This window comes from Triticum urartu, chromosome 7, assembly GCF_003073215.2.
Source record: "Triticum urartu cultivar G1812 chromosome 7, Tu2.1, whole genome shotgun sequence".
Classification (NCBI taxonomy): domain Eukaryota; kingdom Viridiplantae; phylum Streptophyta; class Magnoliopsida; order Poales; family Poaceae; genus Triticum; species Triticum urartu.
The window spans coordinates 558,906,698-558,923,443 of NC_053028.1; the positions used below are offsets into that span (position 1 = coordinate 558,906,698).

Genomic DNA, 16,746 nt, shown 5'->3' on the forward strand with positions numbered 1-16,746 from the left:
GATGCCCTTATTGATCTAAGTGATGGAGACGAAAGAAACTATTTAAACATTTTTGAATGAGAAAAATGATCTCATCTACCTGTATTATTGAACTAAGTGGTTGAGAAGAAAGAAAGATTTGAACATTTTTGAATGAGAAAAATGATCTCACCTGGACGGGGACCATTATTTCTGATGAACAAATATCATTATTATCTCTGAAGTAAAAATAGCAACTGTATTGTAGCAGTTGAAATTAGGTTGCGTTTTTAGCGAGTAAATTGCAGGAAACCATCACTTTAAAAACTAGATTTGCAGAAAACACTATATTATATTTTTTTTATAGAAAACATCATGTCTTGTGTAATTTTTTTACAAATACCACTGATCGGCGGATTTGGATCGTTTAAGTATATTTATGACAGATGGGCTCCGTCTGTCAGAAGCTGACTTGGAAAAAACCGCCACGTACTGGTCAAGATGCCCAAGATGCCCTTCCACGATCTGGATCGAACTGCCGCAGTGCCGCTACCCCTGTCCCCGATCTGGATCGAGCGCCGCTGCCCCCCGCCGCTACCCCTGTCGTCGATGTGGATCGAGCTTCCACAACCATGTTCTCTTCTCCGCCCCACGACGACGACCAACGGCGGGGCCCAAACGACGACTACATCCCCTCCATGTGCTCCTTCCCCTGCTCCTCCCGCATTGCCATGAACGGGGCGGCGCCTACAGGCTGCTGCTGCTCCCTCGTCGGGGTCAATAAGGAAGAAAGAGTCAGTCAGGAGAGAAGGTTCGACACATAGAGAGGATCCCTCGGGGCAACTCCACCGCCGGTGAGCCGTCGGGGTCGTTGGGGAAAATGCGGCCAAGAAAGAGGATTCGACACGAGTAATTGATGAGGCAGGCGATTCGGGACGGAGGCAACAACTGCTGCGTTGGCGGCGCCGGTGCCATGGCTCGCGCCCACGCTACCGGCGGCAGCCTGTATGCCGAAGAGAACCAGCCGGGCGAGCCCCACGCCGCCGAGCAGGTGGTGCCCTGCCATGAGGGGAAGCAGCTGGTTCGCGCCGATGCGGAGCTCAGCGGGCAGAAAAGAAGTGGTTTTCTGCAATTTACTCCGTCCTCTGAAAACGCGAGTTGAGCCACTTTTTTTTTCAGCACATGACCCACCACTTCTATCCGTCCTCTGAAACGCATCTTCTCCTTCCTTCCTTCCCTATAAATACACGAGTGCCACTTCCTCAGGAAAACCACAGTGATACTTCCGTTTGGCAACCTAACACACAACAGATACTCTTTTAGCCAGGAGACACAAATCTCACGCCCTCTCGAGGCACTGCAAGCCCGGCGACGATGATCGGCGAGATGGACGCGGACATGGTCGTAGGATACTTCGGCGGCAAGAGCATGCTCATCACCGGTTCAACTGGGTTCTTAGGAAAAGGTATGTGCTCATGCATGGCTAATCGTTCAGGATGTGCGCTGCGTTTTAGCTGATCAGCTCAGAGAGCTATACTCTGGTTGTTTTGATGCGAGGGCAGTTCTCGTGGAGAAGATTCTGAGGGTGCAGCCTGATGTCAAGAAGCTCTTCCTCTTGGTTCGTGCTCCCGACATCGAATCCGCAAAGCTTCGGATTCAGACTGAGGTGAAGTCTCTCGTCGTAGCCTCTGTTTTTTCGGCCACATGTCTCGTAACTCCATCGCGTCTGGACTTTCATCGCCATTTTGTTCTTGACAATGCAATCCTTGCTTAGTTTCTGAACTTTTCTCTACCATTCAAGAAGAGAGGGAACTTCTGTCCAGCATTCAAGAATAAATAATAGAGGGAACAATTCATTCTCTTCAAGAATAACTAATTGTGTGCACGTGCGCAAATATAGGTGGTGTCAAAACTCATACTGCACGCAACTCATGCACACCTTATGCACATTCTCGAAGCTTTGCTCACAAAAGATTCATGGGAGTTCCCTGCCCATTTGGTTTAAAGTAGATAGGCACTTGATTAAAGAAAAGAGTCTTGACTTCTTTTTCGAAAAGGAGAGAAAGCCCCCGGCCTCAGCAACATTTTTTTTTGGCTAAAAGATGTTTGTTGTATTGATCAATAATTCAATATCACAGACTGTTTCTATAAAATGTATTTTCTACAAATCAATACCACAGTTATTTGTTTGCTAGATATATCAAGCAATTCCTTTACTTCAATCAGCCATACACCAAAATTCAGGTCAGCATAAATGCATCTTGCTGTCCACCGATAGAAGTAGGGTCATGAATGAATCATGTGAAGACAATTAAATTTACTCCACCCATTCACTCACGAGATGGATGTTTCTTATTGAGCAATTCTGCGGTGGAAGCTGCAGAAATCCTTTCAGTGGAGTAAAGACAGTAAGAGTAGGATGCAGTGGAAAATTACCGCAAATATCCGCGGGGAAATGAATGGAAACAGAGCACGAAAAAGGGAGAAGGATGTGAGATACATTAACACGGTAGTAGTTGAGGCTTCTCCGGCGCACTTGACAAATAAACTGAAAAAATTGCAGGTTTTCTGAATCTAGTAACAAGTCTGCAACTGGGTTAGCAGCATTCACTTCTGAGAAAATATGCTTCCTCCCGAGAGTAATTCTAAAACTGCATAGTACTGTAACAGTAATTTATGAACGCTGTTTCGGTAATTTTCAGGTCACAGGGAGGGAGATCTTTCTAGTTCTGAAAGAAAAACATGGTATGGGGTTCGACGATTTTATCGAAGAAAAGATCTGCCCTTTGGCAGGAGACATCATGTATGAGAACTTTGGACTAGACACTGCCAACCTGAGAGAATTGTCCAAGGACATAGACATCATCGTCAACATAGCTGCCACTACAAACTTCTCTGAAAGGTTTGAGCCGGACTTTTCTTGTAAGATACTGTATTAGTTTTTCTTTCAGCGTGAAACGGTAGGAATTTCTTTCCCCCACATGTATTTGTAAGAGATTATTAGTGACAAAACATACACGCTGCTTGAGATAATTGATCAAGATTTGATGCCTTTTCAGATACGACGTGGCTTTCGATGCTAATGTCTTGGGAGCGAAGCACGTCTGCGCGTTCGCAAGGAAGTGTACGAAACTCAAGATGCTGCTTCATGTTTCAACTGGTGGGAATCAAGCTCTGTACTGTAGTATAAGACTATGATCTATGCACTGTGGTGCCATGCATCATGAATTCTACTAGCTCATAAATAAATTACATGATTTGAACAGCCTATGTAGCTGGTGAACTAGAGGGGCTAATACTAGAGAAGCCGTTCTTGATGGGTGAGACACTAAAGGAGGGCACACATTTGGACATCGAATCCGAGCTAAATCTGATCAGAGAGACCAGGAGAGAGCTGAAGGCTAACTGTTCTTTGGAGAAGGCTGAGAGGAGAACCATGAAGGAGCTTGGCCTCAAGAGGTCAGACATAAACAACAACATACACATACTTGTGTGCGTCTTTCTGCTACAACTGGTACTTAACATTGTAAAGCTGACACTTTCATATATGTATGAATGAAGGGCTCGGCAGTTTGGGTGGCCAAACACATATGTCTTCACCAAGGCAATGGGGGAGATGCTGCTGGGGCATCTGCGAGGGGAGCTTCCCGTGGTCATCCTCCGGCCGAGCATCATAACCAGCATCCTCAAGGAGCCATTGCCTGGATGGATGGAGGGAATCAGGTGACAGAAACTCTGTTTCTTGATTCTTTTCTCAGGACAGTATGTAAACTGCAACAATAAGCATTAGTTGAATGAACATCTTCATGTTCCGCTTCCGCAGGACGATCGACGCGGTGGTCATCGGCTACGCCAAGCAGACCTTGCCATTCTTCCTGGTCGACCTCAGTTTGATAATGGACGTGGTAATTAAGTTTGCTTATTACAAAGTTACGCAGATCAATGCACGTACGTACCCAGTACGTTACCCAACTGTTCTTGACAACAGATTCCGGGGGACATGGTGGTGAACGCCATGATGGTGGCCATGGCGGCGCACTCCGAGGAGCGGGCGCAGACCATCTACCACGTGACGTCGTCGCTGCGCAACCCGGCGCCCTACGCGATCCTGGCGGACACGGGGCACCGCTACTTCTACGACAACCCGCCGCGCACGGGGAGGAAGGGCGAGCCCGCCCGGCTGAACAAGATGCGCTTCTTTAGCACGGTGGCGCGGCTGAGCCTGTACATGGCCGTCAGGTACAGGCTCCCGCTCGAGGTAAATTCAAAATTAGCTCGCCATTTCAACATGCGAGTGAGATGAGGATGAGATCACTCAATCAATCTGCTGGGTTGGTTGGATGGAGAGCAGATGCTTCGTCTGGTGAACATTGCGCTCTGCGGCGTCTTCTCGCGGCGCTACGACGACCTCAGCAGGAAGTACAGGTTCATCGTGCAGCTCATTGAGCTCTACGCGCCCTACAGCTTGTTCAAAGGATGGTACGTAGCGTACCTACGCGTCAAAATGTAGTAACATTTTTACAGTAAGATAAGGCTCTTTGACTTGGTTTGTTCTCGACCGTGTGAAGCTTTGATGACATGAACACGGAGAGACTAAGGATGGCGATGAAGAAGGAGCAAGATGAGAACGGTGCAGAAGAATATTACTTCGATTTCGATCCCAAGTCCATCAACTGGGACAGCTATTTCTATGGTGTTCACATCCCCGGTGTGCTCAAGTACATGCGTGATTGAGTTTTTTTTTTCTTTTTTTTTTTGCGTGATTGAGTTATATTTAACTACGCAAATTTCCAGCCAAGTTGGTAGAATCATTGAAATTTGAGAATAATTGTCTCTCTTTTTTTTGAATGATTTAAACATTGATGACCATGCCTACCGAGCGGTAACAATTGTCTCCCTTTGTTATGCAGCTCTTATTTATTTCTTTGCGGGGTTTATTATGCAGCTCTAATGAATATCTATTTTACTCCACTAGTTATGCAACTCCCACCGCCACGAATATATTAGAAAATGTCTTTTTTTCAAAGAAAAGGAAGTTGATACCCATGACCACTGCATCGTGTGGTGCACATATATACATCTTTATTAGCGCCATACAACCAACATCTGAAGAAGTACAAAATGCAGAAAATAAAACCAATCACAACCAACCGATAATAGGATTACACTCATATACATAATCTCTTATTGGACTGCCATCCATTGTATCCCGTGCGACCGTTGGTTGGAAACCAGAGGCTATAGATGTATGATTCTCCACACATTATAAAGAGCATCCTATACGGATTCATCCTGTAGATCAAAAGATAACCTTCTTCTATTACAAACACTAGTAATTATGATAATTTCAAATTGCTCACAACAAGACACACGCTTCCACATGGACCCCCACCAACCAGTCCCGAACGTACTTTTGTATGATGGTAGGTGGAGACAGATGAATAGCTACGTGAATCGTATGCCAAGTGAGAGCAACAAACATGCATGAAATAAAAAGATGTTGAATTGATTCCCCCTGTTCACAAAACGAAATTTTCCGCATCCCTCCATAAACGCTTAGTCAAAATAGCACCATGATTGAGATATCACATTAAAACATTGATCAATAAGGGTACTTTTAATCTTCGAAAGAGACTTCATACTGAAAGCTACCTAAGAGTCCATAAGATGGGTGTGCATTTTTTTTTCGAAAAGGAGGAATACCCCCGGCCTCTGCATCTGGACGATGCATACGGCCACATAAGATGGGTGTGCATGGACTTGACGGAGAAACACTAGGAGAGTGCAACTTTCAGCGGAATATGCCTTAGAGGTAGTAGTACATGTTCTTATTTATTTCCATGCTTCTAATTAATGTTTATATTTATATGCTAGAATTGCTATGGTTTTTGAATGTAAGATTCAGAGAAAAACTCATATGCATGTGCGAAAACTTAGATTCTGCCTTGGGTGGTTGGATCCGATGACGGCGATGATTGACTGCTCCCTTCTTGAAGGCGCAATTATTGAAAAACCTCATCATTCGTGTGATGTCATGAGATGGTTGGTGCGATTATGGTCATTGCCGTAGTTTGCCAATGGTGGATCTGGCCCCTTTGTTTTTTTTCTTGTCTACGCATAGCTTTGGTCTTATATGACTTTCCTACTTGCCGGCAGGTTTTTGTGTGTGCATCTTGGTGTTGGCTGCGTGCATCTTAGTTATGCAGAGGTCGGGTGTATGCTTATTGTGTTTGTATACTCTTGATGCTCCATTTTGAGTTGATAAAATCTACCCTTTATCGAAAAAGTAGGTTGCTAGTCTCTTGACACAACTTTAACATCCATAGGCGTTATTATTAATGAGGCCGACAAATGTGTCTACTACCGCTATGGCGGGGGCGAGGGAGTAATCTCTGCTTGTATGTTGATGACATATTAATATTTGGGACCACACTCAAAGTTAATGACAGAGGTCAATCCTTTCTTATCTCAATGTTATGAGATGAATGACCTTGGAGAAACGATGTTATCATAAACACCAAGCTGTTGAGAAATGGAAATAATAATATTACTCTTGTGGAATCTCATTATGTGAAAAAGGTGTTGAACATATTTGGATATTCCAATTGCAAGCTTCTCTAGCTCCTTATGATTCTAGTGTATTGCTTCAAAAGAATCAAATGGCCACTAAAGATTGGTTGAGATACTCTCTGATAATTGTCTCGCTCGTGTACTTAGCTAGCGCAAGAGGCCTGAAATGTCATTTGCAGTGAGCAAACTAAGTTGTTTTGTTTCCAATCTGGGATATGATCATTGGCAATGCTTTTGAGAGAGTAATGCGATATCTGGAGGGAACCATGAGCTATGACATTTGCTATAACGGATCGAAGGGTATAGTGACTCAAATTCGATTTCCGATGCTGATGAGATAAAGGCCATAAGTGGATACATATTCTTACAGGGAGTATATGTTAATCAGAATCATGTTAATCAAGCCAAAACGCAAAGTTGAAGACAAGACGGAGATCTCAGAAAAGCAGTAGAACATTTTTTCTTCTTTTTTGAGCAAAACAGTAGAACAATATGCACATAATCATACATCACAACCCACCGTACGTACAAAGGCCCCACAAACCACCGTGCAAAAACCAACCCAACATAAGAGCGAGCAAGAAAGAGAAGAATGAATAGACCAGCCTCGGAGAAGAAGAACAATCCTCTCCAGGCCCACGGAGAAAAAACAGAAATGACACACACACACGTAAGTAAGGTCAAGGTCGCGTCCGGAGCCTCCGACGGCCTCGTCTCAGTCCCTGGTGTGAGGGATCAAGCACCCGAACATCTGCACGCACGCGGACACACGTCATGTCTCGGTTCAGGACGGACACACGGAGCGCGATCGCTGCGGTGTGGTATGGAGTAGTAGGTGCGTACCTTGGAGTAGAAGGGGGTGTGCCGGGGCCGCCTCGCGGCCGTGTAGCTCTCCGGCGACGGCATGCGGCGGCGAGGGAGGTTCGGCACCCCGCCGCGGCGGGCCGCCTCCCGGTCATGCTTCACCCGGTCGAACATCACCGTGTACCCCTGCGCCCCCGCGCTCTGCTCGTCCCACGCCCCGAACTTGGGCACCGCCGTCGGCCTCTGCCGCCCCTGCGCGCCACGCGTCGTCAGTCAGCGCGAGCCCATCGCACACGCGAGTTCACTCGAGGCGTGTAAATGCGGCAGGTAGGCAACTCACCGGCGCGTGGTTCGGCGAGGCGGACCGCGCCCGGGCCCCCGCCGGCTTGTACCTCGCCTCATGCGGCTTGTGGTGCGCGCCGTGCCCGACCGGCCGGTGGTGGTGGTGGCCGTGGTCACTGCCGTGCCCGGCCGGGCGGTGGTGGTGCTGGCCGTGGTCGCTGCCGTGCCCGGACGAAGGGCGGTGGTTGCCGTTGTCGCCGCCGTGTCCGGCCGGAGGCTGGTGGTGGGTGAACTGTGGCCGCGGGTGGTACTGCGGCGGCGGCGCGAACTTGCTCTTCTCGGCGCTGTTGCTACCGGCCCGGCGGTGCTGGTGCCCGTTCTGCTGCGGCGCCGCGCGGTCGCCGCTGGAGGTGGCCGGCCTAGAGCCCGGGGCGATCACCCTCGGGGCTTCCTCCTCCGGGTCGTTGGGGTTGAACGGCCGCTGGAGCGGCGGCGCAGTGGCGCCCTTGTTCTCGCGCACCTTATTGAAGTAGACCGTGTAGCCGACATTGTCGCTGTCCCAGGTGCCGAACTTGGGCACGCTGGGCCGATTCTGCACGTACACAAATGTATCCAATGTGTTACTTGTGTTAGTTTTGTATAAAAATATATAAATACAATCAATCCATGGTCTTTGTCTAGAATGTTTGTATAGTTCAGAATCAGAAGCCACAAAATCACACCACACCCATATTGGTTTTCTGTGGCATCGTTGAACCGCAGTTAAGAGAAGTTACTGAATTTTCCGATAACTCTTTAAAGTATTGAATAATCATAAAAAATCCGAATAATTTTTGCTTTCTCCTTAACTTCCCGAGGAAATTATTTGTGTTTCCCCTATTTTTTTTCTTCTTATTTTCATTTTTATTTCCTTTGATTTTTCATCCCTAATTGTCATAAAATGTTTTAAATAAAATGTATTTTTCTTATTTTTCTAAATGTTTGAAAAAGTATCTTGATCTCTACAATTTTTATTTGATATCAGCTGGGTTTCTCAAAAAGATCTTCAATCCCTGATTTCCCTTCCATTTTTATGGCTTTCCTCAATATAAGTGTCTAAAATAGTTGACATGCCGTCGTCAAAACTGGTTTTAGTTTTTTTTTGAGACAAAATATAGAGGGTTGTCAAAACTGCTTTTAGTGAGAATGAAGCGAAATATAGAGGGTTGTCAAACTTAAAGGGCCACAAGAATATCTGGACACATAGTTGAGGTACTAAACTTAGATTATAACAATGGGAAATATGCATCCTTGTGAACAGTAAAATCTGAAAAATAGTGAAAAAAATTGGCAACAAACATGTTGAATGTTCTATCTACGTGCAGATTTCGAGAAGAAAAATCATTTGTTGTCTTCTGAATGAAAAGCAAAATCAATGCTTCAAAAAGGCTATTTTCAAAACATCCGCGAGCATTGGTCTTGTTTTTTTTTCTTTTGAACAACCACGAATGGCATTCCTTCAAGAAATTTGTTTTCTTGGGTTTCAAGAAAATTTGCATGCAGATCGAACCCCAACCAATGTTTGATGCAAAAAGATAGAACTTTAAAAACTCTTTGTTTGGATTTTACTGTCCATGGCAGGTACATTTATGTTTGGGAGCAGGGTAGCACTTTTTTTTTACAATAATCGATCCATGAACATAATACCATAAACTAGATTTTTCTTTCTTATTATAATATACCTGGCATAAACATATCAAACAACATTAAAACAACATTGTAGGCTTTCTAGGCAGGTGACATAACATATCCATCAACATTAAAACAACATTGTATATCTAAGTGACTCAATCAAACATAAAAAAAGTAAATACCTACATGAATCTTCATGTCAAATCAATGACAGGGGACTTAGATATACAATACCTACAACACATCTAGGTGTGTCTCAGCAAAACCGTTTTCGATAACAGACTCTCTTTGTCTATTAGCCACTTAACCTAAAGAAAGTCAAACGGCTCCAACAGCAATGGGGGTTCATGTTTATTGGAACAAACGACCAGCTAATTAAGTTTAGCTGATCGACACCCTAATCCCAGTCAACTCGTAAATCTGCCAATAGCATCGCATTATTGGTTTGGCAATGGTCACGGCGGCTGTCATCGTGCGAAAGTGTCTCCGACTAACGCGTGAAAGCGACGTGCCTCCCGGTAGAAAACAAGGCCGTGCGAATGTTTCCTGAAAGCAGAGCCCTGCTACAGAGTACAGACTGCAGAGAGCAGACACATACCCTACCTTGGTTCATCCAGGCGAAATTTAATCTACAGTAGTAGGTATAATATGCACAATCGGATCACCGCGATTAGATTCCGACGCACGCAATTTTGGATTTCATTCCTTCTATGCTGTATTTTGCCACTTGGCAGTTGCAACTTTCCCCGTCCTAAAGCTTCCATTTCGACGAAACAGACTGCAGCATGCCGCGATCGATGATTTGGGTTGACGCTGAAGAGTTATAGACATGATCGTAAGGCAAGGCGATGGAACCACATGGCTAGGGCCAGGCCAGATATATGAACAGGCTCGCATTTGATGGGGATCGGATCAACCACAATTTACGCTAGGAGCGCAGGAATTGAGCAAAGCATGCACCATGCAGTGGCCGTGAAACATCCATGCATGCGGACGAACGGACATGGAAGCCAGGGGAGGGGAGGGGAGGGGAGGAGGAGCACTCACGGCCATCCGCCGAGGAGGAGTCGATCGACCGGCCGGAGCCCGGCGAGGCAGAGCGTGAGCTTGAGCTTGATCCCTCTCCGCCCCTGTCTCTCGGGTTCCGTCTCTCTCCTTCCCCCGCAGATAGGAGGGAGAGGGGGGCCAACGGCAGGGCGCGACCGAGGCTGGGGGGAGGTCGGAGAGGCGCTGGCTTAAATTTGACAGGCCTTCTAATATTGGCCGCGCCCCCCTTGGGCTGTGGGCGCGCAAGCTGCAAAATAGCCTCCCTTGGTCGAGCCACCCCGTTGATATATAGACGACGGCGATGGCGAGGCCAAGGCTGGCTGGCGCCTCATCGGTCCGATCGGTGCGCTTGTTTATACAGGCTAGGCTAGGATAGGATAGGAGGTTGGTTCCGTCGTCCCAAGTTGCCACCTATCGGATGAACTGACTTCCACGAATGATGTGGTCTGATGTGTCATGTATGTATGTGTGTATCCTTGTTTAGTGAATTTGCTGTTTCTTACGCGGTAAGGAGAAGAATGAGATGAACGCGGGTGAAGAAAGGATACGTCAGATGTAGAAGTGCAACATTTTGAAGCCTACTAGGCGTGCAAGTTCCGATCGACTTGCGGTGCATTCTTTTTCAGGATGGGAATGCAGCGGAAACAGCGCTGACAGTAAAATAATAAATAAATAAAGGCGACTGCTAGGCGCCGGTGCGCCGGCTGAAAATTCGGCCAATCTGCCCGCAGCCATCGGATGCAATCTCCAGCCATCGTTGGATCTGAGTCAACGCATCTTTCCTCCATGTATCCTTTTCATACAAGAAATCACAAAGGAAACATGGATGCCGTTCTCGCCCTTGGCCGCCGCGCGCTCGCCCTTGGCCGTTGCGCGCTCACCCTCGGCCGCCGCGTCCTCGCCGACCACCCCGAGCTTGCTGTCGCCATGGAGGAAGACCCCTTGCTGGTTGCAAACGCCTGGCCATTTTCGTCGCAGCAAATTTCGTTGTCAGTTATAGCAAACGCTGATGATGGTTGTAACAAAAAATAAAGCAGACCCTCAGTTGCAACTCGTCCCACCATGAACGTCGGCCGCACCATACCGCTCGCAGCATCAATGGTAGGCGACGGCATGCTTGCAGCCAAAAAGCTGATGGTAGCAATTTCTGGAGCGGGTTCCAGCAAAAGCCAAATCCGGTAGCAAATTTGGGCGCTCGTTCCAGCAAACTCCAAAAAGGTTGCAGCAAAAGAAAAAGCATCACCACTGTCGACCAACACCGCCGTGCATGCCTGTAGCAATTTTTTTTACCAATGGTAACAAAACAGACTACGGTTGTAGCAAAAAGCTTGCGCTTGAACGGAATGCTACAACCAGTTGAACAAAATGCTACAGCAAGTTATTTTAAAAGCTGGAACCAGTGATTTTAGGAAAAAAGATGCAAGAAACAGATTTTTGAAGAAAAAGCTTAAACGAGATGATTTAAAAAAGATGCAACCGATTTAGCAGAAGCTACTATCGGTGATCCAAAAAGCTACAGCCGGTTGGCATAAAAAATCGGTCAAAATTTCCATCGGACATGGCTGTTGCGTGAGGAAGGGGCAGAGGAGGGTCGCCGGAGTTGCAAAACGGGGGCCATGCCCAGCAGTGAGCTTGTGTTTTTTGTGGTGGCTGTGCAGGTGCTCGCAGGAGCGGGCTTGGAGCTGTTCCATGGCAGCGAACTTGCGATCGAGCAAGCAAGGCCATGGCTGCTGCGGGGAGGGAAAGACAGAGGAAAAGGCGAGATTGAGAGGATAAAGTCGCAGCTCAAGGAAGAGATAAGATTTCAGCGGTTCAGCGGTGCGTGGGGTCCACTTAATAAAAGCGTGCACATGCGGTGAGCCGCAGGATTCCGTTTTGATCGAGCGACCCGCGTGAGACTGGCCGAAAGCTTCCGCCGGTCTGCCGGCTCGAAATGTTTCCCATAAATAAACGAAAGTGCTCTCTGGGGAATGTCACACTTTTTTACGTTCCCAGCAAACTACCATTTTAACCGTTGGATGAAAAACACGGATCCTAAAGCAGCCCTAGTGGCCACGTCACAAAAACAAAAATGTTCGATGGGAATCTGTCTCTGGTCAACGCGTGCGGGTCTACTACCCGGACAACGGATAGACCCCCCTCCCTATCCCTATTTTTTCCTCGCGGCGCAGAGTGAGAGAGAGCAAAGAGGGAAAGAAGCAGGGGGTGGTACGGCGACCGTGACAGCGATGGCGACCATGTCCCCACCATCGACCGTGCTCCACCGAGCCATTGTCCTCTCCTTCCTTCTCCTATTCTCGGTCTTCCTCTCCTCTCTCTAACCCTGTTGTCGTCGTTCCCGTGTAGGAACCACCACCGCCGCTCCTTGCTTGTAGGAGCTTTGCGCTCACTCTTATGGCATGCTACTTGTGAGCTGCGTTGCGATTTCCCCGAAGAGAAGAGGATGATATAGTACAGTAGAGATAAGTATTTCCCTCAGTTAAGAACCAAGGTTATCAATCCAGTAGAACTGTAGCAGAATCAAGCAACAACTCGCTAGGAGCACCTGCACACAAACAACAAATTCTTGCAACACAACGCAAACAAGGGGTTGTCAATCCCTTGGCGGTTACGAACAAAATTAAATTGTATAGTTTTTGATTGATAGATCGAACAAAAATACAAAATAAAATAAATAAAAGGAAAACACAATAAGATATTTTTGGTTTTAATATATGATAAAAGATAGAGCCGGGGACCATAATTTTCAATAGAGGTTTCTCTTTTGAAAATAGTATACGGTGGGTAAATAAATTACTATTGGGCAATTGATAGAAAAAAGCAAATAATTATGACGATATACAAGACAATGATGTATATAGGCATCACGTCCGAGAAAAGTAGACCGAAATAATTCTTCATCTACTATTATTACTCCACACACCGACCGCTATCCAACATTCATCTAGTGTATTAAGTTCATGAAAAGACGGAATAACGCCTTAAGCAACATGACATGTAGACGAGATAAACTCACGCATAAAAAAATCCCATCTTTTCACCCTTAATAGCAATGATACATACGTGTCATGTCCCCTTCTGTCACTAGGTTTGAGCACCGTAAGATCGAACCCATTACAAAGCACCTCTTTCCATGGCAAGATAAATGAATCTAGTTGGCCAAACCAAATCAATAGATCAAAGAAGAAATACGAAGCTATAACAATCATGCATAAAAGAGTTCATCGAAAACTCAAATAATATTCATGCATAGATATGATCATAAACTCACAATTCATCGGATCCCAACAAACACACCGCAAAAAGTCATTACACCGAATAGATCTCAAAGAACATCGAGGAGAATATTGTATTGAAGATCAAATAGAGAGAAGAAGTCATCTAGCTAATAACTATGGACTCATAGGTCCGTGGTAAACTACTCACGCATCATCGAAAGGGCAGCAAGGATGATGTTGATCCCCTCCGTGATCGAATCCCCCTCCGATAGAGTGCCAAAAAAGGCCTCCAGATGGGATCTCGTGGTTCTGGAACTTGCGGTGACGAAAAAAGTATTCGTGGACTCCTCTTTTGATTTTGCGATTTTAGAGAATTTATAGAGGCGGAGTTAGTTCAAAAGGAGCCATGTGGGCCCCACAAGCCACCAGGGTGCGCCCTGGTGTCTCGTGGGCCCATGCTTCATCATCTGGTATTCTCCCAAAGCTTCTAGTGTCTCCTTTGTCCAGCAAAAAAAATCTACAAAAAGTTTCGTATCATTTGGACTTCGTTTGGTACTAATATTCTGCAAAGCAAAAAATAAGCAAAAAACAACAACTTGCACTAGGCACTAAGTTAATAGGTTAGTCCCAAAAATAATAGATAATTGCTTGAAAGTGTATATAAAACATCCAAGATTGATAATATAATAGCATGGAACAATAAAAAATTATAGATACGTTGAAGATGTATCAAGCATCCCCAAGCTTAATTCCTGCTCATCCTCGAGTAGGTAAATGATAAAAACAAAATTTTTGATGTGGAATGCTACCTAACATATTCATCATATATTCTTTTCTTTTGTAGCATGGATATTTGGACTTGAATGATTCAAAGCAATAGTCTATAATTTATCATGACGACATCAATTCTCAAACATACTAACAAGCGACCATGTCTTTCAAAATATCAAGGCTAAAAAAGTTATGCGTAGCCCATTATGCTCAATCATTGATTCATTCATGAAACACACTCAATATTAGCTACATCCAATGCAAATGTATGCCAATAGTGCTATCTTGTTGGTGCTTTATAAGAGAAGATGAAGACTCAAATTAAAAATAAAAATTGCATAAAAGTAAACAGATAGGCCCTTCACAGAGGGAAGCAGAGATTTGCAAAGGTGCGAGAGCTCAAGGCTTGAATTAGAGATAAAATTATTTTCATTTCCACCATTCTTTCACAATTCATGGCTAGCCGTATCCATGGGTGCCTTCCATACCAACACTTTCCAAGCAATTTATTATTACCATCATTTTTTTCATTTCGAGACTGGGCATCCCTATCACCTGCCACACTCTTGTGCAATGATAAGTGAATAAACACTCATTGTGAGAATAAAATACCTAGCATGGAAAGTATCGGCCACCCCCTGTCGCTTCATGAGTGATACAGGCACACAAAACGGAAATTCATTTTGAAAAATTAGAGTTGGCACATGCAAATTTACTTAGAAAGGCATGGAAATACCGCACATAGATAGGTATGGTGGACTCAGTTGGCACAACTTTGGGTTTAAGGAATTGGATTGACAAGCAACATTCCCGCTTAGTACAAATGAAGGCTAGCAAATAGATTGAGAAGCGACCAACCAAAAAATGAAAATGGTCATAAGCATGCATTGAAAATAACTAACACTGAATAATGGACCATAAGTAGGATGTAACTTTGTTGCATAACTATTGAAAATAACTAACACTGAATAATCACAAACCTTAACACCAATATTCTTACTAAAGCACAATTACTCACCAACATGACTCACATATTACTATCTCCATATCGTAAAACTATTGCAAGGAATCAAGTTTATTATATCCAATGATCTATATGAAAGTTTTTATTATATCCCCCTTGGATATCCATCACTATGGGACCAAATTCATATCTTGTCCAAATTACCATTGCTATTATCAACTCTCAAAATAATTTAAGTGAAGCATGAGAGTGTGTAACGACCCGACCCAAAATCGGCCAAGTCTCTGTGTAGCTATACCATCCCAAGATCATGCTGGCACACACAGTACATTCATGAAAAGATTCAAAGTTCAATCACACCTGAATTTATTACACAATTCTCATATCGAGTCTTTATTACATCATAATAAATTCGGCCGAAGGCCAACTCATGAGAAATAAACTAAATAAAGCTGCGGAAGCATAGACGAATAGCGAGTCCATCCGACTCCATAGGGTAATCGCCAAGCGTAGATCGTAGCCTCACTCCTGGTCGGCAAACTCCTCTGCAACATGAGATGTTGCAGCCGTGTAGGTCAGCATTTAGAATATGTCGGCAAGTCATAGAGAGAACAACAATAATAATGCTAACACTATATGCAATTTGGCTGTGGGGCTCTAAGTTTTATGTTTTTTGCGAAAAAGCCAGTTTTTCCCTACAACAAAGGACTTGCTTACAATTACTACAAAATGTTGGTAGTTATTGAGATGGTTCCGCCAACCAATGTCTCATTCCCAATTATTAATTAACCCCTCAATTAATTTATTTGTTCGGTGTTGAGATTTCCGAAATACTCCAGTTTCCAGAGGCTCATTTGTCCGTAACCGGGGACACGACTAATCGATTAGGTTATTACTTTGCAGAGTCTTGTGCACTTTACCCGCAAGAATCGTTCCCTCCTTTATGTCCTCGCACTGCATGGTGTTTGAAGACGGGATGAACGAAACAGGGTCTTCTGTAGAGTTTCTCTGAGCACTGCCGATACCCATCCATGTCCTACCGTTCTTCTACATCTGCTGGCACTGTCCGTCCAGAGTCACGCCTAACGTCAACCCAGCCAGAGCCCATAATGGCTTGCGGCTGCACAGGTAAGCTTCCGGTCAAGGGGTATCCATCCGTCTCTTTGTGGCTGGGTGAAGCTTTCCGCAAGATGTCATGGCGCTTCTCCATGCATCTCGGCCATCCGCTGGTTCCTCCAGGGTGCCCGTCAACCGTCCTCTACCCAGTAGTGAATTTGAAGTCCATCTTGAGCTTGAAGTCATGGGGTTGTCATCATCTTGACTCTCACATCTCCCTTATGAATCTCTCAACCAACCCCGTCTACGAGCATAGCAAGATAAACTACATCGTCCCGGGCAATAGTAGCAAGGAGGATTGGGTTCAGCCTACCTCATGATACTACTCAAGACATAACTTAAAAT

The 16,746-nt window shown here is 45.2% G+C and overlaps 2 protein-coding genes across 2 annotated transcripts; one reads left to right on the forward strand and one right to left on the reverse strand.

The window, feature by feature from the left end:
* Window positions 1-551: 551 nt before the first annotated feature.
* Window positions 552-4,878, forward strand: LOC125521627 (fatty acyl-CoA reductase 1-like). Its single transcript, XM_048686687.1, has 10 exons — window positions 552-1,423; window positions 1,521-1,624; window positions 2,661-2,860; window positions 3,018-3,118; window positions 3,225-3,417; window positions 3,520-3,681; window positions 3,782-3,863; window positions 3,947-4,216; window positions 4,310-4,437; window positions 4,527-4,878. The coding sequence occupies exons 1-10, from the start codon at window positions 1,333-1,335 to the stop codon at window positions 4,690-4,692; spliced, it is 1,497 nt and encodes a 498-aa protein (XP_048542644.1). The 5' UTR covers window positions 552-1,332; the 3' UTR covers window positions 4,693-4,878.
* Window positions 4,879-6,954: 2,076 nt separating this feature from the next.
* Window positions 6,955-10,580, reverse strand: LOC125524139 (RPM1-interacting protein 4-like). Its single transcript, XM_048689211.1, has 4 exons — window positions 10,333-10,580; window positions 7,673-8,206; window positions 7,372-7,584; window positions 6,955-7,279 (listed from the first exon to the last, which is right to left on the reverse strand). The coding sequence occupies exons 1-4, from the start codon at window positions 10,336-10,338 to the stop codon at window positions 7,244-7,246; spliced, it is 789 nt and encodes a 262-aa protein (XP_048545168.1). The 5' UTR covers window positions 10,339-10,580; the 3' UTR covers window positions 6,955-7,243.
* Between the last annotated feature and the right edge of the window lie 6,166 nt (window positions 10,581-16,746).